At 42.0% G+C, this 22,443-nt stretch overlaps 1 protein-coding gene across 4 annotated transcripts in view; it reads right to left on the bottom strand.

Moving 5' to 3' along the window:
* pkp4 (plakophilin 4) overlaps positions 1-22,443 on the bottom strand; it is a 72,317-nt gene that overhangs the window by 25,058 nt on the left and 24,816 nt on the right. Inside the window, exons 3-8 of one of the 4 annotated variants that reach the window (XM_062402285.1) lie at positions 17,218-17,330; positions 11,425-11,459; positions 8,248-8,379; positions 7,674-7,861; positions 5,634-6,219; positions 3,450-3,476 (exon numbers count right to left, since the gene is read on the bottom strand). In XM_062402285.1, the coding sequence (XP_062258269.1) occupies positions 3,450-3,476; positions 5,634-6,219; positions 7,674-7,861; positions 8,248-8,379; positions 11,425-11,459; positions 17,218-17,330 (1,081 nt within the window). The remainder of the gene's footprint in view (positions 1-3,449; positions 3,477-5,633; positions 6,220-7,673; positions 7,862-8,247; positions 8,380-11,424; positions 11,460-17,217; positions 17,331-22,443) is intronic. The other 3 variants (XM_062402286.1, XM_062402287.1, XM_062402288.1) reach the window with 3 other exon arrangements.

The raw sequence follows: 22,443 nt of genomic DNA, 5'->3' as shown, positions 1-22,443 counted from the left end.
ATTTCAAACAAAGAACTTTCACAACTGCTACCAGGTTGTTTATCCATTACTTGGGAATTTAAAGGTCACATTGACTTGTTATTACTTAGTCATTCAGAATAGATTCAATTTAGTAAAAGGAAAATTCCTTCAATGCTGCTTTAAGAGCGGCTTAGACAGTTTGAGGAACTACAGTGTGAATATCTGCGTTCCCTCTCGTCATTTTTCGCAAAACTCAAACGTTCTGCGATCATGCTGCCTTACCTCGCTATGTTAGAGAAAGCGAAGTTCTGGATCAGCTCCAAAATTCAAGGGTAATGTCCAACCCCTCCTCCAAATTTCATGGAAATCGTATCAGCACTTTAAGCATAATCCTCATATCAAACAGCCAAATAGGTAATAAACCATTTTGACTGACAGTATATACTGTAGACTCACAATGAAGGTTAACAGGTTAAACTTAACCATGTATAACAAATAAACAAGCAGTCTTAAACAGATGGGATGTTGTTGAGGCTAAAATAAAGCAAAACAGAATAGTGCTGCCAATGTGAGCTGTGGTGACACACTCAATAGCCCAAGAACCCTTTCATTCTGTGGCAGTGGGCACAATAGCCACTAGCAGCGGCTTGGCAAGAAATCAGTTCAGCTTCTCTTGTTCAAAGGTTTGAAGGGGGCGAGGAGATGAAGAGAGAGGGGGGGGGGGGGACGCAAGAAAGGGCGGGAGACCACTGAGAGAAAGAAAAAAAAGCAGGGGAGGGAAATAAAGGATGAAAATGAAAAGAGGGTTAATGAGCCAGTCCAGGACCACCAGAGACTTCGGATCCCATGTAAAGCTTGGCCACATGAGCAGGGGCTCTTGGCACAGCTGTGACCGAGTGTGAGGGACAGAATCTTCCAGGCACAGGAGCCTTCATGCATACTGTATCTCTCCCCCTCAGCAGCCTGCTCCTGGAAGTAGCAAACAACCTTAGAGGAGACTAATCCGTCTGCTTTCTTTATTCGGCTCCCCTGATGGAGGGGGCTGCAATCACTTCTAAAGGCATCTGCAAATTGTCAGGGAGAAATAACACACTGCTGTCTATTGAGAGTAAATGGCCCACATTCCTGATGCGTTATAGTCTTTTAATTCTCCCCCTCAGCCCTCTCACCGTGGCTTTAACAGACTGTACTTGGCAGAGTCGGGATGAAGGGCGGTGGCGGCGTGGTGCTCGCTCGCTCTGGAGAAACAAACACTTAAACGACTGCAGCTGACTGCATTCCTCAACAAAAATAATTTTCAAAAACCATTTCCAAATAAACTGGAGAATCTGCGTGATAACCGGAAAATTGTTATACATGAAACTAGCTGTTAAAATAGAGTTGAAGCTACCGCGTTGGCTGGGCTGTTAGTTTGAGAACTCGAACGTGCAAATGTGCCAGTTCCCCTTGTTCCACTCTGCCCTGAAATGGACGTTAGGCACAATGGGCAGAATTTGTCTTCATTTTTCAGCAGCAGAGGGAAGGCATGACTGCTTGCCAATGGCCAGTGCACCTGGAGAGCAAGGTAGGTGGTAGCAAAAGAAGGAGGGAAGAGAGAGAGAGAGAGAGAGAGAGGAGGGAACGGAGAGGAGGAGAAAGGAAACACCAGACAAGGGACAAGGGATTCAAGTCTTTTGAAGTGAAAACAGGAAACAAAAAGCCCAGGGAAGGAGATAAAATGTCTTCTGATAGATACTGACAGAAAAATAACCAACAGCTACAAAATCAACGCAAAGGCTGTTGGATGGCATTTGCCCAAATGTTTGCCATTGAGCCTGATCGTGGGATCATCCCATTTCCTTCTACTATGGCTCATCAAACACTTGTGACAAATTATTGTGACAGAGACAAAGCTCCAGTGAAATGTATGCGAGAGGAAAGGGAGACAGAAGAGGGAATAGAGGGAGGCGGAAATACGGGGAATAAGGGGAAGATAAGGGAGGCGTGAGAGAGGGAGCAAACTAGGCTGGTGTTTCAGTCCACTCAGAGGACGGGGACTGAAAATCCATTTGTGTCTGCTGGAGACATCATCGGTCATAGCCGCAGCACGTGTTTGTGAGCATATTGGGACTAGACAATAAAACAATCTTAAAAATTCTTCTACATCACAACATAAGTTCACTAAAATAAAACAAAATGACACTGACAACTGTAATTTCAGATGCATGTAATTAATTCTTCACTGATCTAGTCGGGCTGCTGATATTTTGTACTTTGTAGGAACTATCCAGGAAGAAATAAAATGCACCTTGTCCTAACCACCCACTTGCAAGAACCTGGAAAGTTATGTCAAAACGAGTGACTGTTAAGATGCTTAAATGACACAGAAAGAGGAGAAACATCTGGAACAGAAAGTTCACTCAACGTTATTTAAACATGGTTCATGTTCAGATAAAAAGCCGATTGATATCTGTCCCCGACAACCTGTGTCAACAAGGTGGGAAACACAAATAGTCTTTTCCAGTATATGAGAAGGGTACCACCCCCCAAGCAGATAAAAAGTCAATACAGTCACCTGTGTTGCAGCCTTGAACAGTTAGTATTGGACCTAGCATGACACTGCACATTGGTATGACTCAAACAGAGGCAGGGACGCTTTTTGAATTTATATGATAAGGTTGACTAGATAAAAGCTATAAGAGAGGAACAAGCAGAAGCATTCGAATAAGTATTTGAACCCTAATTAAAGAGTTGGTGAGTGACAATGGCCTCCACGTCATATCAGACCCCTTTTCAGTTTCTCCCCCACAAAACTTATCTTTTGAATATGATGCAACAATATCAGCTCTATGCACAATACAATACAGGGAGAGGGAGGAGAGAGAGAAAACGTTCACACCTATTTCAATGTTAAATAATCCAGCCACCGCAAAATTTATTGAATAAAAAAGGAAAGGGAATTATAGGATTATTTTTAATCTAAATCTAAATTTGGCATTTCACAATGTAAGGGGATGTGCAACAGAAGCATCCTGGCCAGAACAGAATAGAATTGCAATTTGACTTCATTTTAAGTGTAGCACAATTTGCTGTGATAAGAGAGGAGGAGACTTAATGTAGTGGTTCCTCATTGTCCTGTATAACCATTATGGTGGCTCGGTCTCTAAAATGTTTAACGGCATTGTTTCAATTAAAAACGCATAGTGTTATTAAATGTGTATCAAGGTAATTGCTAACAGATCAATAACATCAAACATACTGGGATAATGTTCCGGCCCATATTGCCATACCCTAGCGATAAGAGCCCATAGTAAAACCACAGTGCAGATTGTAACCTTTTAATGCTGATAACACTGCACACTAAACACGTGCACATGCAGTGGTTATTCAGGAATATCAGGTTCAACCAACAACAGACAAAAGGCACACATGCGCATGCAACACCAAACACACAAAGTACACCGAGGATGAGGGGAAACCCATGTGACACAACAAATCAAAATGTTCACCTTGGATGGGGTCATCAACGAGGGCATCTGCGCATTTCCCCAGGCAGCATGTATTCAAGCAGAAAACAGCCCATTAACCTTGTAGGTCTTGATATTAGGGCTTGTTCACTTCGGGGGTTTTGTATTGAAAGTGGAAGAGACATTTACTTTCCTCACCGATCAAGTGTAATATGTCCCTCATTCATGGCCGCACCCACCACTGAGGTCACAGAAGTTAGAACCTATGCATTTGTTATGAGGTGTCTAAGATGAAAGTTGTGAAATAATGGCTGAAAATCCATTTTACTGTGGCGCTGCACGGATATTGTGAAACACCAAGATGACCAACTTTCTTATCAGATGTACTTGTTATTGTGTGGTGGAGTAGATTATCATGTTGCTATAAAAACAAAATCTTTACACAGTACAGAGGTTCCTTTGATTATGTCAACAAACCGGACTGGCAGCGGAATCTACCAACATGTGACTTCATCATTTTACTTGTGGACTGCTCGTAGTTCAAAGCCTTTTTATCTGCAAATCTAATCAGACAAACAAGATATGTGTTTGGCAAGAAGAACTAAACTAGAAACATTAGCCAGTGTTTGTTTTTGGCTTTTTTTTTTTACTTCAAAAACATGACAGCTTGGTCAAGCGTGATCCCAAATACTTATTCCATTTCCAGATCTCATCTCCTCAGTTGTTCTAAATAACAAATCCCCAATCCTTACACTTACTTAAACCTAATTTTTTAGCTAACCCTAGAACCAAATCCGAATATTTAAATAGCTATTTGAAGTTGTGGGATCCGGCATCCTGATCATTCTGATATAAATATAATAGCAGGATTTGTCTGTTTCAGTTGGTTGAGGTGAAGCTTTCTTTTAGCAGTAAGTCTCCAACTGCAACTAATAATAATTAAGATTATTGATAAAACTGCTGATTATTTTGTAAAAATTCTAAAAGTTGTGAGAAATTCCATCATAAGAGTGTGTACTGATTATAAAAACGCTTTTTGATTTACTAAAGGTGCTCTATCCTCTCTGTACCTTTAATTGCCACAGCCCAATGAGGTCGGTAAATTTATTTGTATGTTTCTGTATGGGGTCAGAGCGAAGTCATTGTGTGTGTGCGTTAGTGTGTTTGTTTAAATCAGAGGTTAATGAATGCAGAGATAATGCAGGAGTAGTAGTTGTAGGACTTTTTATACTAAGGTTATCTGTGACTCTTGTATTCTGCTGTAACCCTCAATTCAAACCAAAATGATCTCTGAATAAACACTAAACACTATAAACTTCTCAACTATCTTCAAAAATGTGAAATGTCGTTATAGATCCAGTAAAGTCACTTTATGGCTGCTTAAAATTGAAAATTACATTGACAGAGTAAGTAGTTTTACAATGTCTCATTATCTCAAATATGAACTCCTACATTTGTTTCAGAGTCTATTCTCAACAGCAAAACTAACTATGATCCGTAGTCCATTAAACTATTTGAGCTAATATTTGTCTTCTCTCAGAAACTATGTTTTGGCCGCCCTCCAGCAGAACCACTGACCTCACAATCTGTGTATCCTCTCTGGTCGAGTATGCTGAGCAACGAACCCAAAAAATTGAACAATGTATCACTGTCCAAATATTTACAGCCTTAAGTAGAAATCCCCTGCTCAAGAAGTCAGAAGAAACTTATCTTACATGAATCCCTTGAATTAAAACTATGTTGAAGCTCAGGCCTTTCTGTCGTGAGGGAAAAAGGTCTCTTTACCATGTTAATAATGGAAATAACTTGAGGAATCATTTGGATGATATTAAAACTGTGTGTTCCTCCTGTGGTCATGTTTTGAGTCCACATGAGGGAGCTTGGCCTTGGCACACACGCACACACACACAACACAGAACAAATTCATACTTGCATACAATTGACAGAGCTGTGCGCCAATGGGAAAAAAAGGACAGCAGGGCAAAGAGCAAAACACTTTGTATTCTTTTTTGACAAAATGTGTTTTCTTTAGCTACTGCAACTGCTCTTAGAGTTTTATGCAGACAAAACACTGCAAGTCATTTGAAAATAATTCCCTATTAAATTATGAAAGAGTCGAATCGAGTTTGAACAGGCTGCTGACGTGATACACTCTGATTAGTGTGTCTGTGTGTATGTGTGTGTGTGTGTGTGTGTGTGTGTGTGTGTGTGTGTGTATTTAAGCACCTGTGAGGCTGTCAGGTCGCGTCATCCTCTCGTAAATGTCGTAACTCTGGGGTCCATAGGGGTCAGTGCTGTGGAGCATGGAGCGGGGAAGGGTGGAGCTGTAGTGCTGGGGCACAGCGGTCATAGTAGCCCTGACTGGAGACGACGAGTGGGTGGGCTGCTTGTTTAGCGGAGGGTTAATGTTGTCCATCATCGTGAGAGGCGAGCCCATGCGGCCTGACGAGGACCCTGCGGACGCCTGATAGGGCGAGGTGTTGTGGCTAGCGCTGCCCGACCGCGAGTTTGTGGAGCCCACGCGTCGCAGTGCAGCAGGGGAGTTTTTCTGGGTCGAGTAGGGTGAGCTGCTTCCACCGCAGGCTGTAGTGGCATTGATGCGCTGGGCAGAGGGCAAGGTTGTGGAGAAGATGCTGGAGAGGGGTTTGGGTTCAGTTACAATGGGTGAGCCATAGGCACTGCCGGGTGAGGTGCGCAGGGAGCCGCGGGAGGGGGAGATACTGCTGGCGTAGGCTGGCGAGTGAGAGCGAGAAGGCACCGAGCTCACCCTCCGCATCGCACGGCCAGGCACTACTGTTTGGACTGCTGGAACCTGCAAGTGAGGGGAAAAAAACAATATGGCTTCATGCATTTGTTTCTTCAGTCCTTAAGGAGCCATAAAAATCATTAACAATCATATTGCACTTCACTTTACCTGAGGAATGGGAATAACATGCTTAATAACACAGCATTAAATAAACCAATTCATTACAGGACATGACTTTACTCTAGGCCATAATCATTTTCCCTTTTCCATTTGTGTCTACAATAGAGCAATTTGGTTTCCCAGTGGTCTCTGTGTACTTTGCCATATGAAGCATCATTATGCTGTTGTGCTCAGAACACTATGAGCCTCCTGTCTCTTTATACTTCACATTGCTATCTTCACGGGAAACATCTCAATTTAATTCTGGTGTCTCTCTTTTTTTGTCATTAATTTTAAACTTCAATCAATTATTAATTCAATTTCATGAGCTCTTCAACATTGTGAGCCCTGATTTTGGAAACACCATGCTCAAACTGGATAGAAAGGGATCTCCCTCTGCTGTCAACACAGCTTCAGTTCTTTGTGGCACTTTGAATATATCCATTCTTCATGTCCGCATAACTGCATCAAATCATTTCTGCAGATTTGCTTTCTTCACAATCTCCCCTTTTGCTACATCAATCACCGATTCACATCTGATGACTGGGAAAAGCGCTGATGTGCACCGATCTAATTGTAATGTTCATGAAACCAATTTGAGTTGACTTTGATTGCTTTGTGACATGGTGCATTAACAGGGGGGAAAGTAGCCATTAGCCATTGTGACATCAAATGAAATGCACATGGTCAGCAACACTTCTCTGATTGGCGGTGGGATTCAGCCAATGATTTCCCGCAGCCTATCACATCCACCAACCGGACACTAGGCAGGTCGTAGGGTTTTGGAACTTCCGACCCGACCATCTGCATGTCTCAATCCAGATTCATCATTAATCACAGTTCTGTTCTTTGCAGAGAGAGCAGAACTCATCATGCTTTCCTGCTGCTGCAGTAGCTCATTTTACTTGTTCTGCACCCTGGGAGTGCAGAACCCTTAGTTATTGGAGCCTTTCTGTCATTTTGTAACCTCTCTCATCAACAACTCGTTTCTGTCTGCTGACCTGCCGCTCACTGGATGTTTTGTTTTTCCACAGCTTTCTTAGTAAAAGCTCTAGAGATTGTTGTTTACGCAAATCCCAGGAGATCGGATTCAGAAATGATCGAACCAGCCTGTCTGGCACCAACAATTTTGTGTACAGTTCAACTTTTTCCTCTATTCTGATGTTTGGCAGACCATTAACTAAAACTCCTAACATGTATCTACATGATTTTATACATTGCCCACTTGTTGTTTGGATGATTGCATGAATAAGGCGTACAGCTCTTCCTAATAGAGACTAATCCAGATAATAACTCTTTAAAAGATACATTTTATATTTATGATGACAGCAATATGTTGTGGATGCAGTTGCTGCCAGTACCTGGGTGGAAGCCTGGCCTTCAGCCCTGGCGTTCCTCATCAGGGTGCCAGCGCCAGGGAAGGAGTGCTGCATCCTCAGCTCAGCCTTGCCTGGGTTCTGGCCACTGAAATAGCCACTGCTGGCATCCTGGTAGCCACTGTCCGAGTACGAGTTAATCTGAGTGGAGCTGCGTGAATTCACTGCGGACCCTGAGAGAGAGTGACAGAGAGAGAGAGGCAGAGAAAGGACAAAGGGTCAGAGGTTTATGAGATGGACATCACAATTGGTTTCATAAGAGATGTGACATTTACCTAGACAACATCACTACTGACAAATGGCACTGCAGGAGGATAAATGTTCTACCGGCCCTGTGTTTCAATGTACCATGGCACATTGTTCAGCAAAAAAGTGCAGACAAACACAGATTTTAGGTAAAGTGTTATCAAGAGACAAGTAATGAAACAGTTTATTGTCAAATCATTTCCATGTTAATGTCGTGGGATAATGCTGAGGCAATGAAACAGTGACGTGAGTCAGAAGAAGAAAAGAAAAGAAAAAACGCAGTACAGAAGATGGAGAGAAGGTAATAACAGACCCTCACTTTCATGGGGGGAGGACTGCTCCGGGGAATACAGAGACACCTGCTCTGACTCAGTCCTGATGCGGTAGCTGGGCGACTGGGAACTGTCAGTCACCCGAGACTTTGTGTCCCCGGAGGCGGAGGCATCTGGGAAGGCAGAGCAGAGCAGGGGAGTCAGACAAAGAGAAAGAGCTTTGAGTGTGAAACGGTTACAGAGTTTTTGAGACAGAGAAGATTATAATTGTCATTAAAGTCGCCGACGATTTTTTGGAGTTGAGAGGAAACAATAACAGCCAATAATTTCTGCAACATTAGTTCCATGCCTGTGTTCGAGTCATTCAGTTTTACTGCCATACTAAGTTTGGGAAGCAAAATTGGGTTGGGGCTTTAGTATGCGGCCATGCTCCGAATAGTTTAACTGCTCTAACGTTCCCCTTCATCCAGCCCTCTGTATGTGTAGTGGCAACAACCAGATGGAAAACAGGAACTTGACTTGGGCCTCTAATGTCCCTGTGCACAATGTTTCCCCATAATCACAATCTAGTTAAGCGTGACTACTGTCAATGGGTTACTCTGCAATCACCAGAACAATGGCAGCAAGCGGAGGGGCACAGCTGGAGGCAAACCTTGGCTGCCGGGGACTTTCATATCCTGCCAAGTCAGCTGGTGAGTGAGAGTTGAATTCTGTACATATGGGCCTAGTACCTGACATCCCGCTTTCTTACATCTGTATATCGGAGTGTTTAACCATTTAAAAATATTGCATTGCCTGGCGTGAGCAGGTCATTAGTGCAGGACACCTTGTCGATTGCATTTCAATAATGCTTTTTTCAATTTAATACACAACCCTGTTGAGGTTAAATGGGAATATTGCATTTGTTTTTTCTGTATCCGTCAAAAAGCTTTGGAATAGTTTATTATTTATATGTATGCTGCTAGTAGACATGCACAGACCTCTGGACATTTTGCTGAAATTTCCCTGCCAGCCCTTAAGTAAAACTTAAAAATAGGAGCCATACATATAGAAGACGACTGCTGTTTTCTTCATATCCGAAACAACATAACCCAATTGTCTGTGAGTTTTTTTGTTTTCACTTTTTTTAGCCTAGAGAGATTGCATTTTCTTACAAATTTGATGTGTGTAATACAAGAGTTCTGTTTAGGTATTTACAGTTTACATGGACAAGCATTTGTGTTCTTTAAATGTTACATCAAAAGGTCTTTTGTCTCCTTATATTCTAGCATTGTCTCTGTGCGTCCTTTAAGACCTCAGGGTGTTCATACTGAGTCTTGATCCTGTTTGATAAATGAGATGCCAAGAGGCCAGAACAGGAGAGGAAAATAAATAGAGGGAGAAACACCAGGAGGACAGAGAGACACAACCCTTTTTCCCCAAGCTGATGATCAAACATTACTGGCCTAAAAAAATTATAACAAGAGTAGTGCATGTTAACACTAATCTGCAAATGTATGCATAGATCTGTAGATTGTGTAGATAATACTACTACTGGATAACAAATTAAAGTTACACAATTACAAACCGATTCAACTATAAAACCTTCTTCTTCTTTTGTTTATCATGTTTTAACTTTTTGAAGCATATTTCCAAAATAAATCTTAAGTAGAATTTCAGTAATTCAAATCCAGAGTCAGAGGGCTCTTGTCTTGCACATCATTTGTATAAAAAGGGATAGTATACATTTGATAAGAAGGAAGATGGCTGCCTTTGCTTTGATCAAATTGGCAGGGTCCTTTTTGAACATGAAGCTGGCAGTGTGTTGAAAGAATGCACATCTGTGAAAGAAGAAGCGGCTAAACAAAAAAATACAGGAAAGAAAGTTTTCCTTCCGAGAGGTTTGTCCTCTATTGTCAGTGGACAGGGGCGGGGGGGGCTGCATTGACATTGCCCGGGGGCCAACATGCTCGTTTCCACAGTAACGTTTCTATCACAACACTCAGACAGTGGAGTCATATGCTCGGTGGCTCATGAGGCCAATAAGCCCGTAGACAAAAACGTGGCCCATTACGCTCTGCGCTACACATTTAGACTTAAACTCCTCTAGACTGGGGAAACAAAATACATTACCACATCTGACTATCATTTATCATCTACAGTACAATGAGAAATCAATACAAAGCGATTGTGATTAGTTCTCAGCTCTGTTCCAACACTAATGAAATACATTGAGCAAGGAAATAGGCAGCAAATGAGAAAAGTGTGTAGTATTAATATTCCTAGAGCATATGTACAACTAAACCCCCCATAGGCTCGTCTGATGGGATCGACAATAAAAGATTAATGACCATTGCAGAGATTCACTAAGTTCCAGAATAAAATTAATAAGCCATGAAAAACATTAGTAAATTCAATTCATTATCCATTTCCCTCCTGAAGATCCTTCAAGGATGCGGGCTAAACAAACAGACCAAAGTTGTCGGTGAGAAATCCTTCAGCCCCGGGTCACCAACGGAGTTGTGTGTGAGTGAGCAGAAGTAGCTTAAATAAATATTAAAACAGTAGTTCGCCCCAGGTCGTCCATTACTGTAAGTGTGCTTAAAAAGGCTCTTGTTAGCAATGATAACTGTGTTAATATAAGACATGCCTGTATTGCACAACACAGACAAATACAGTACAGAAAAATAAAAGGACCTCTCTGCAAATATTAAAACAGTATTGAGAAGCAGGAAGCAGAAAAATGTAGCATTCTAGATGTTATATGTATATATTTTATCCCTGTGATGCTGAGCAGTATTTTCTAGGCCAATTTCAGCTGCCTTTACATGTTATAACGCATTAGGAGGTCTGTATATTTTTAGGTTGAAGTGTAGCATAAGGTGTAGAGCGAGGAAGTCCATTTCAAAACCATGTAACTGCCCACATACATCCATGTGTCCTTTATGTGGGCATGGTTGTTAAGAAATACATCCACAAAGAGACAAAGCTTCTGACAGACATGGGAACGGAGCAGAAGGCTGTTGTGTGATAACTGCTCGGGCGAAGTAACATCGTACAGATACTTAAGTTCCACCATTGTTGAAATTTCTTCCTTGTGGCTTGAACTATTGGCTACACTGCCCCCTGCACTTAACTGTGGTACTGCTTAATTTCATGATCTGAACGCATCACACAAAGCATACTTGTATTAGGAAGAGGGACAGCTATCCATCATCTTAGTGTTCAAGTTGACATACCTGCATTTCTCCAGGGCAGGGACTTCTCAGAGGAGCTGTGAAAACAAGAGATGAAAAAGTGAATACATGTCCTACACACACACCACACTGAATGACGAGATCGAAATCATGGGACTCAACTGCTCTGTCACAACCATGCATATAGAGTTGAATCACTGTGTTGAAGATAGAAAAGACAGAGGTTCAGAGTATACTAGCAAAGTGGAGATTTCAGTGTTTACCGGGACTTAATGGGGGCCTTTGGTGAAAGATTAGTGATTTTGTTTGAGGGCTCTTAACCATTGGACAATAAGCTATAAATGTGAAACTGGAGTTTTTCTCACCCTTAGATGAAATGTGCAAAAAGCCAGGGGATGGATTATAGATAAATATATGTAGTTAATTGATCCCAATTTTGGAAATGATTATGATCAAATGGAAGCTGACACTTAATAGACTACAGAGACGAGCCCCGGGAGTAAATCAAAGCTGATCATTCAGTACATTAACAAACACTCAGCGATGTGACATCCTTACATAATCCTGTATGGCAGTGAATGGCAAGCACAAAGATAATCTGTGAGAGATCCTCAGTCTCCAGAGAATAATGCAGGAGAGTCATGGTCCAGTCAGAAAGAAGGTGTGTGTGCATATGTCAGTGTTAGAGGTGGAGAGAGCGAGAGCAGAGCCAGGAAGAGCTGAGAAAACCTGTGTTTGAAGCACCACTACTTTGAAGTAGGATTTCATTAATTTAAAAGAAAAAAACTGAGAATCAATATCTGGCGGTCAGCATTAATAGTGTGGCAGAGGGCGCACGTTAATCAATGTATGGGAAACATTGACAAACTGTAGCATTCTTCAAAGTGGTTGCTGGACATGTTTCAGTTTTCACATAGCATAACGGATGTGTCGGAGACCACCTCCAAAGGAGTGCTTGGATCTCGTATGGTTCCTGAAAGTGTCTTGAATGTGTCACACCAGCCATTAAAGCTGTCCACTTGTGTACCGATCAAATGAGATGGATGTTTATGCCAGGTCTGAACGGGGCCGCGACACTAATGATACCTGTCAGAAAAAACAACGCTAGTGCTGGTGCGTCGTGATCGATGATGAACGCTCTTGGATCAGCAGAACAAGGATCAGAGTGATTATCAAGCTCACTGCAAGAGGACATAAAACCAGGCATCAAGTACTCAATGGCAAAATATAAAAAGGATCTCAAGTTAATTCTCAGACGCAGCATATTGACCCTTGGTTTTAAACTCCACTCTTTTCCAAATGAGACCAGCCTCCACTAGATGCATTACAACCCGGAATGCATTGGTATAAATCCAGCTTAGACCTTCACAAGAGAAACCTTACACTTAATGATTGCAGTTAAGGTGTTAAGGTAGACAAGAGGCAAGGAGGAGGCAGGGATAAAATTATAGCACAAACTGTACCACAGTTCCATCCCAGTGCTACTTTGAACGGAGCTCTGATGCAATAGTTTAATATAATGTTTTTTGTCCATCTCCACAAATCAGTCTTCTTCCTTTTCTTTTGAGAAAAATATGGAAATTCAAGGTCAAAACTGATCAACACAGCACTATGTGTGTGCAGCACATCATGCACCTGGTTCCACAAAATGCCAGAAAGCCATTATTAAACCACACACAGGTCAGCATTAGGGCGGGCAGACTGGGTTGTTCCCTGTAAACAAGGGAACACGCTGCACTGAAATGGTTTTAGCTTAGTGCAGAGCAGGCATGAGCTATCATACATGAAAATCTTAATAGCCACCTAATAATTTCAGCTCACGTAATTACCTTTGAAAATACTTTCTGACTGAAGGGGGAAGAAAGTCACACAGAACAATTTCTTTCCCCAAGACTGGTTATTATGACAGAGGCCAAGCAGGAGACATCAGAGATGTGTTCCAACTCTTTTCATTGTTTGCTGGACATTGCTATCAAGAACCAAATGTCTAAGGGGACACTCAATGAGCTTTAAGAACCCCAGCTCTCTGAATTTAATAAGCATTAGGGCAATTAAAAAAAAGAGGAAGTTGGGCGGGTTGTGCTCCACTGAACCACGGCAGATGAAGTAGAAGAATGGATACCATGATGGTGATGCGCTGCTGTTCATGCTGCATATCGACAGGCTGCCTTGGTAAAAGGCTTTGTGGAGCGACTGTAAAAATGAAGATGCTTATAAAGAACCGGGCCGGCCCCCGATGGGATACTTAATTCCCCATCAACCCCTCTGGCTAGCCAGAGACGGGCTGGCTGGGAGGTTGCATCTTTTAAAGAGTTTTGCCAGAGGTCATGACCACCTCCCCTCTATGTGCTTGCAGAAATAAAAGGGCGGTGGTCAGCTCTGGAGGTGTCATGAAATGTAATGGCTTCCATCACAATCCTTAAGTGTCCTGTCACCTCTGCTGTCATCCTGCTGAGCTATTGAGCCCAAACAGTGGGACCTCGACGGTTAAGGCTAATCTCCATTCACACACAAATCTCCAGTGCTAGCGAATTCATTTGTCCTTCTATGGCTTAAAAATAGGTGTGAAAATGGTGTTACATGTTTTCTTTATAGGATCAGTGGGAGGCGGTGGGGAGCTACCGGCCCCCAAGTGAGAAGAAAACATGCGTTTACATGGTTTGACACGTGATTACAATTTCTGCCAAAGACCTGATTTTAAAACCAAGATCTGCAGGGGAAACTTAGTCGTACAATATGCTTAGAATAAACCTGGATAACAAATGCAGATTTCTAATGGAGAGATCACTTTGCCATTATTCAAACTTTAACAGTGTTTCTGAAAGCTTTTTCAAGTGTGCTCATTTACATGCCAAAGACCCATGACACAAAGAGTACCTCTCTCCCTGTGGTAACAGCACAACTTAGTGAAATAAACATTTATAACTGTGTTGTTTGTATCTAAAACAAATAAATACAAACTCAACTTTGAACAGAGAACGGAACGTCATCTGCTACAACTAAAAATATGAATGACAACAGAAATCAGATTGCAGGGCTACATAGTGGATTATGTAGCTAATCTCAACACAAGGATTTACTGAAAACCCTGTTTCTGAATCAGCAACAAGTGTCGATCTGATTTGATGCCGCTTTGATGCAATCACACTCTGATTATAGTTCCAACATAAACACAAAGAATTATTTTATCTGCCACCTGATTCGATTCATCTGCCACCTGATTCTGATACGCGGGCTTACTGTGAGAATTGAACGCTGCCTGGCCTCAGGGCTTTTGATTTACTAAGCAGCTCTGAACAACAAATTGCACTCAGATAATTCCTTGGCCATTAGAAAGCAGGTAAGGAACTTTTGCTCAGGAGCTATATTTAGATGCTGGTTCTTCTAGTGGCTAAGTAGGTAAGGCGTCCAAGTTTCTTCATTCCTTATAAATTAATTTAAATTGAAAATATTCACATTTCAAATCATAAATTTTGTATGAGTAATTACTAGACATATTGTTAAAGAATAACCTAGGGGAAACAACGGACATTGCAATCCATGACATATGTCCGGCTGTAAAGGTTGTAATGTCAAAACATAAACTTCCAAAATTAGGCCAGATTTGATAAATTCAACAAAGGACCTACCACTAGACCTGTATATTGAGAAAATGAACTGAACACTAGACAAAATAAGTTTGATTGCTAATCTTTATTGTCACTGGTGGACAAAAAACACTTGCATATTAGAAACTGGTCATTTGATGGAGCAATAGTCACCTTCACGATGATCATGGTGTTGCTATAACACCATCGCTAAAACAAAACAGATAACTTTTCTTTTTCAAGAGGGAATCGAAATAAATAGTCTGTTTATCATTTTCAGGTACGTGGTGTCCAGACCTTTTCCACAGCACTTGGCGGAGCTCTTTACCTGCTCCTCTCCAAAAAAAGAAGGAGAAATGGATGCTGTAATTTCTGCAAACTGGTTGTATTCGATGGGAGTATTTTGCAGGTAAACAGGCTGAAGAGCAAGAATCCATCATGTGAGGGCATGTAGGGCTTTTTATCACAAAGCCAGACAAAAATCACATAGCTCCATTACAGACCCTTTTTCAGTGACATGTATCCACATATAACCCAAGTGCATCCAAGCCTACTGGAGAGTGAACACAGAGGGCCATTTGTCAACAATATGAAAATAACACTTCTATTTTCTTAAGATACGAGTCCAATGCTCATAAACAAGTGCATATGTGAGATTTTCATTTATCATATTAAGTGCCGTTGTACCACTGGGCTAAAAATTCCTGCCTTGCAATGACACCCCGGGTGAATAAGTAGTCAAAAAAGAAAAATGCATAAATCAGCATTGAATCTGCTGTCTGACGTACACATCCCGAGATAACATCCGTTGCAATTAGTCTGCACTAGAGTGGCTCAGGCTGCAATTTTCTGTCTGATGCCGAGTGAGCCAGAGAGAAGACCAGCCAAGCCCGACCTGAACCTGATGTTTTTCCTGATGCAGACAAATTTAAAGAAGATAGTCCAGCTAACTTGACAGAACCCCAACCCAAACATCTTATAAAACCCGGCCCGACTTATCCACTCTCTATTCTGCACATAAAACTTCCCTTTCTTTTGCCTCAATCAGTTCAAACGTCATACACACCATCTCCTCCAAAGTCTTCTCTCATTATTGCATTGCAGGAATTTCAGTAAAAGTAACTGTTTAACCTTTATTACCTCCAACCAACATGATGTGCTCAGTTTCAGTTACTACTGTTTGAAGTAAAAGCACAGTGGTAATTGCAGGGACATAGATAAACCAGCACACAATTATTAATGCTCACAGTGGCATTGGACACTTGCCAATACAACAGAATGCATCAAAGAACGTTATCAAAACCATGCATATGGTCTCAGACCATTTTATTATGATACTGGGAGACCTTTCTTAGAGTTGCAGCCATAGTAAATATGTTTTTTGTAAAATCACTTTGTCAATGACACTTTTACTCTGCATTGAATCTCACAGACGCATTAGGTGGCAAATCAAATGGAAAACCATTAGTAAACATATGAACAGTATAAAAGATGCTGGAGAGATACTGTTATCGATTTTCTGAGCTGTTATTGGTCCACGTCGGCAGCATGCTTGTAAATCAGTGCATCTTCACATCATTTGTGCCGCTGACAAATGGCACTGAGACAAACCACCAAACTATGCGATGAAACAAAGCTGGTGTCAAACCTGCTTCATGACAGGCCTGTGAAGTCCACTGGTATTGAGCTTTCACCAAATGAACCTGACATGTCTGAGCCACAGTAGATAGGACAGAATGTGTGGTCACTGAGGTGTGATGATCAGGCAGCCTGGTGTCTCAGCTGATGAAGTGGGAACGAATTCCCGGAGCAAACTCCAGAGCTCTTTCACTCTGACGGCAGTGCTTCACTGAGCAAACAGCACTCTGCTATCATGCACATTCACTTGCTGTCACTAATAAACATTGGCTTGATATATTGACTACAGAGACAGTTGTCTAATGTTGTATTTTGTATATGCTTGGGTCAATTTGCTTATTTTATATATCTGCTTATTTAAAATTGACCATGTTTGTTATTAGCTTACAACACTGAAGCAATTTGGTTTATTTTAAAATAATATGACAGATTTATGCACACTGGGTTTCTCCTCACTATGCCATAAGGTTACACTATGGACTATGGCCACTGCTGTGAAGGATGAAAAAGCCATGTGTTGGACTGCAGATTTGTGTGTGAGTGTGCGTGTGCGTGTGCGTGTGAACCTTTGTGTGTGTGTGTTTGGTGTGTGTGTATTTTTTCTCATTACCTGCTGCTACCATCACCTGGCGACTCGGCCCCAAGTCTGCATCTTTCCAGCTGATTGGCCACAATCTGCCTCTCCACTTCCAGCTCCCTGGTTAGCCGCTCAAACTGGAGCTCCTGAGCACAAACAACAACAAAAAACATTTACATTCTCCTTAGAGAGAGCTTTACAGATTTCTATTGACAGATACGACAAATGTGAAGTCAATGTGAGAGCGGGAGGTTGACAGCTTGACAGCTCCCTCTGGGCTGCAATGTGGCCCGTGGGTTAATATTTACATGAAACAGAAGCTAAAAGCACAGCAAACAAGCTGAATCTAAAAAAAAAAATGCTCATAAGTACCTTAAAAACAGAGAATATTTACATCCCATAACTTAGGAGTAGACACACACGCATACGGTATATGGTACTGCTATTATTCCAGCCCACACAAAGACACAAGCACCACTTCAGTTGGTGCTATTTAGCCTTGGTGGCACTGTTCCTATGGGAGTTGAGCAGAAATCAGCATTTGACTAATTATCTGGCCTGAGCGAAGCTATAACTTGCACAGCTCTATCGCTGCAGGCTCTGGATCATAACATTGATAAGACAAGCAGAGGGTCTTACATAGAATAATGATACTCATACATAAATTTTCCTAACACAGAGATACCTTTTCAATTCACCCACACCACAACTACCTTGGCAGTAAGACCTCACTCACCATAAGTCCAGGTACAGATGGTACAAAGCAGGCCTTGCAATCCTTACTTGTCCCATGTAATGTCCATTACCACGGTCGATTACATTCACAACCAGCGCATGCACACACACACCAGCTTCTTTTGTAGCCTGTCTGTGGAAGTTTAGTCACCCTACAGCGCTAGAGGCCAGCCTACTTTTCACACTCACTCTCCCAATGTTCCCTCAGGGTGAACTGAGATTTCCCTCCAGGCTACAGACACGCTCTACTCACCCCTCCCCCAAATTTCTGCATTTATACCCTCCACCGCTCTCCTGTGCCTCGGCTGTGGATATGTGAATCTTGACTGCAGTGAGAGGGAGCAGGAGCAACGAAAAAACGCTTGGACCAGTTTCCTTAATGTAATGACATGTGTTCATGTGGCTGGGATACCCCTGCAAGGCCACGAGCCACCCAGATAACATCTTGTGCTGTGTGCAGGGTGCAAATGAGAAAAGATAAGACTTGTATTCTAACAAAAGAAATGTCCGTGTCAAAGACGCCTAAAATATATCATTTTTATTATTAAGCTGAATATCAAAAGGAGGGGAGGGTGCAGTAAAAGTCATTGTTACCTTCACGGTGTGGTGGAGGTTTGATGTGATGACTTGCACAAACCTCAGTAAAAAGCCTGCAGCTCACTGTGGCTGTATCCTCTGATAACTTTCCCCTTCTGAAATATTTAAAACCAACCCGCTGACGAATTAGCACAAAACATGTCCACACAAAACCAAATATTATTGTCAACTGTAGTGCAGCTAACAGAGGAACGGTGATCCATTCAGGACAGATACAATGTGCCTCCATCTAGTGTGAATAAATAGTAAAAAGCCTCCGAGGGTTAATCGGTGGAGAGCCTTTAATGGAAAGCATCTGCAGGAAATGTTAAGTTTGCATTAACAGCAACTTACCACAGCAGATACGGCACTACCGTGCAGATGTGGTGAGGCTGGAATCGGTTAGAAAATGCCAACAGAAAGTTTAAATGACAAACAGCACTTGAACCACAGTGATTAACTTACAAGCAGCACAAGGCTCTATACTGGGGTTCATGGGAAAATACCATTAGTTTGTGTTAGTGCAGGCCAATTAAGTCTTTTATTCCATCTGCACAAACAGAGATTATGCGTTTGTAATATAACATGCATTAGAATTTATATTGGTATACCCACACAATCAACAAATTAAATAATTAGAGCAACTACGTTTGTCCCAGTCATTTTCTTTCATTTAAATTCCACAACTTCCTAACTTAATTAATTCATGATGACATCAATTGTCTAATACTTAAAGGACAACCTTTTTCCTCTAGAGTGTTACAGGATATTTGTGCATGTAAAAGATAAACAAAGTTAAAAAAGGCCCAATGTCTGCAGAAAAGGTAGCTTCCCCCCCCCAGAAAACCCTGCTCTTAAAGGTCCAGTTGAGAGGAGGAGATATACAAGCCCTTTTAAATGTACATACGGAGCAGTTCTACAGTAGCCCAGAGATCCCTGATACAAACACCAACAAGCTAACAGTGCACATACTAGGAGCATGACAGAGACAGAGCGGTCACACCAATGATTTTCTTACAAAAAGAGATGATCCATCAATCCTCCTTGTGACATATACCCCTGCTGAGAGATTCAGTCACATGAAAATTGCCAATTTCTGCCCTTCATTCAAACCGATCCCCGTTTCCATTCTTACTTTCCTTGTAACAGATGTGTGTGAATTGTATTTCAACAGTGGATATGTGCCACTTCAAAGTGGGAGGAGGACATGCTGAACTCAGGGGCTGTTTTTGACAAAGATTTAATTTTACGATTGGCCGTGGTAACACATTTTCTTAGCTGCAGTTGTTGAAATCCGAAGTTTTCAACATATTCAACCAAAACTTCATAAAATGCACACACATCCTGAAGGTTACAAACAATAGGAATTGTTCTCTCACAAATGCAACCGTAAAGGATGTACAAAGTGGAGATACAAGTTGGATGAACGTTTTCCACCAGAGTGAACAATTATGAACAATTTCTGCAAACTTGGTGTCTAGAGCAGTGTGGTTAAAGGGTGACATTACAAAAGAAATTACATAAAAAAGGTAATGCCTTTAGTGTACTGTACTAGTGAGAAAGGATGCAGAATAACAGTGAGGAGAGGGAGAGCTGCACATGCATGCAGAAAGAGATTGCAGAAAAAGGAGACATGATTCGAACATCATGTTCCTGATACAAATCTGAAATCACTCCAGCTACAAATGTGCAAAAGAGAGAACATGCTGTGAAGGTGCAAAGGGAGGAGGGTAATCCATATGGAAACACACATTAAAAGGAGGAAGGAGAGGACAAAAATGTGAACATTTAAATATGTAAATGCAGTTCACGCCCACTGGATGTATTCTGGGAGCAAAAGGCCCTATTCTGACTCAAAAACACTCACAAAATAGGTGCTTAAATGGGGCTAAAACCGTAAAACACATGGACAAACATATGCATTTTCACTTGTTTACCACAGAAAAACACATACATACGTCTATAAGATTACCATGCGTATGTAGCATATGCTAATGACATCTGATTAAATATTTGCATAGAGACAGACCAAACTGTTTTGTTGTGCTTTTTCAATGAAGATGGAGATTTCCTGTGCATGAAAATGTCACTATCCTTGGCCCATCATTAATGTTTCTTCTGTCTTTTAATCTCATAATCCAATTGTTTTGTTTGGCAATGTGTCATTTTCTCGAGTCCAGCGACTTCATCTTGGGCTGCAATTATACAACGGCACATCCGGGCTAGAGAAAAAACATACAGCTAAACTAATTGCGATGCCTTTTTTAATTATGACTAGACGATCTATGATCTTGATCAAGCACGGCAAAGAGAGACATCTGCTGCAGCCATAAGTCACAGAGGTCTCCGTCTCTTCTGGTATTCAGAGCTGCTCAGAGCTCATCGGCATAACCCTGCTGTTATCTTAACTAGAGGCAGTCCAGAGCTCCTTACTTGGAGCACTCTCCTCAAGGTCTTGCCTATGGCTTGACAAATTGGTTTTGCAGATTCACACTCGTTTTTCGATATATTATTATTGGTCCATTTATAAAGTCAGTTTATTAAATTACATTTTTGGTTACTGGAGCACTTTATTCTGTATCACTCATTAAGACTATTATGATTGTGGATTCAATATATCCATAATTAGCTTGTGATAGCACAGGGCCGCATGCCAAAATAGGCCCTGGACTAATGAAACATTTGTAAGTGGGGCTCACATTAGCCATGGAGAGAGGGTGTTCACTGCGCTGTGTAATTCATGACATTTTCCATACTTGACCTCTACATAGAATGTGACACATCCATTCAGCACAATGATCCGCCACGTCAGGCGCGAGCACAACAGCAGTGACCATTAACTGGGGCCCTGTGCGTATTTAACGGCTGTTGGCCCAGCCTTGGTCGGTACCAGGCTTACTGTGGAAGGAGAGGATGGGGACAATGTGCGACTGGCTTCACTGTACCAACAGGGCCTCCCAAGCCTTTATCTGCTATTACAATATGCCTATAGGGTCGGATCTGCCCGTGGTCCCCCAGCTGAATCAGATCCTGTTCGCTTGTGTCTTTACTGGGCCAAAAAGAAACTGATGACACACGGCAGCAGACCCACTACCAACATACACGCTCCCATGTCATCTGTATGGGTGATGCTGACAACATAAGACCTGACTAAAATGCCTGAAGTGGCTTCCGCCTGCTGCTGGTTCAGCAAAGATAAGAAAGGCTTGAGCCCACATAAACCCTGACTGTCATGCAGCTGTATTAACACACACTGACTTAAGCCTGAAACATGCTTCTGCGACTGCGTCTGCGTCTTTTCACGCCGCTGTGGCGCAAGACTCGTTTTCATTCATGCTTCCCCAACCGTTGCGCGTCTTAAAAGCAATTCCGCGCCAGAACACTAGGCGGAGTAATGCTTTTTGTCGAGACGACCTTAGAGACGCCTTCTTTCTTCTTCGTCGATTGTTTATTTACATAGCCACTGCGGCTCCTCGTAGCCTTTTTCTGGCGGACAAATCCGCCAGTCAATGACAGGTTATACAAGCTATCATACTATCGGATATATTCTGCCAAGTGCTCTTCTATTTGGTCCATATTCGTTCTTCTAAATCTTCCGTGATTTCTGCCGGTATTATGGGGCATGAAACCGGAAATGCAGCTCCAGAAGGGATGTAGAGCAGACCAATCACAGCCTTGCGGGCTGAGTGAGCTTGCGGAGCTTTGCCGTAAATTTTAGAAAAGGGGGTCGACACCCGTCAGCACGTAAGGAGGGATACATAAGCACATAAGGGCCCCGGAAGGGCTCTTGCGCTTACGGGCCCGTGAAAACGCAGAAGCATGTTTCAGGCTTTACAAGTGGACTCCAAACAGCCTAACAGGCACAAGTAAACAAATTAATATACAGTATACTTGGTAAGCACGGAGAAACAGTTTTCTTGTGTTTTCACTGCAGATAAGAATGGAACT

This window comes from Platichthys flesus, chromosome 13, assembly GCF_949316205.1.
Source record: "Platichthys flesus chromosome 13, fPlaFle2.1, whole genome shotgun sequence".
Lineage (NCBI taxonomy): Eukaryota > Metazoa > Chordata > Actinopteri > Pleuronectiformes > Pleuronectidae > Platichthys > Platichthys flesus.
The sequence above is the reverse complement of the archived record's forward strand: the minus strand, read 5'-3'. Positions and strand labels throughout refer to the sequence as shown.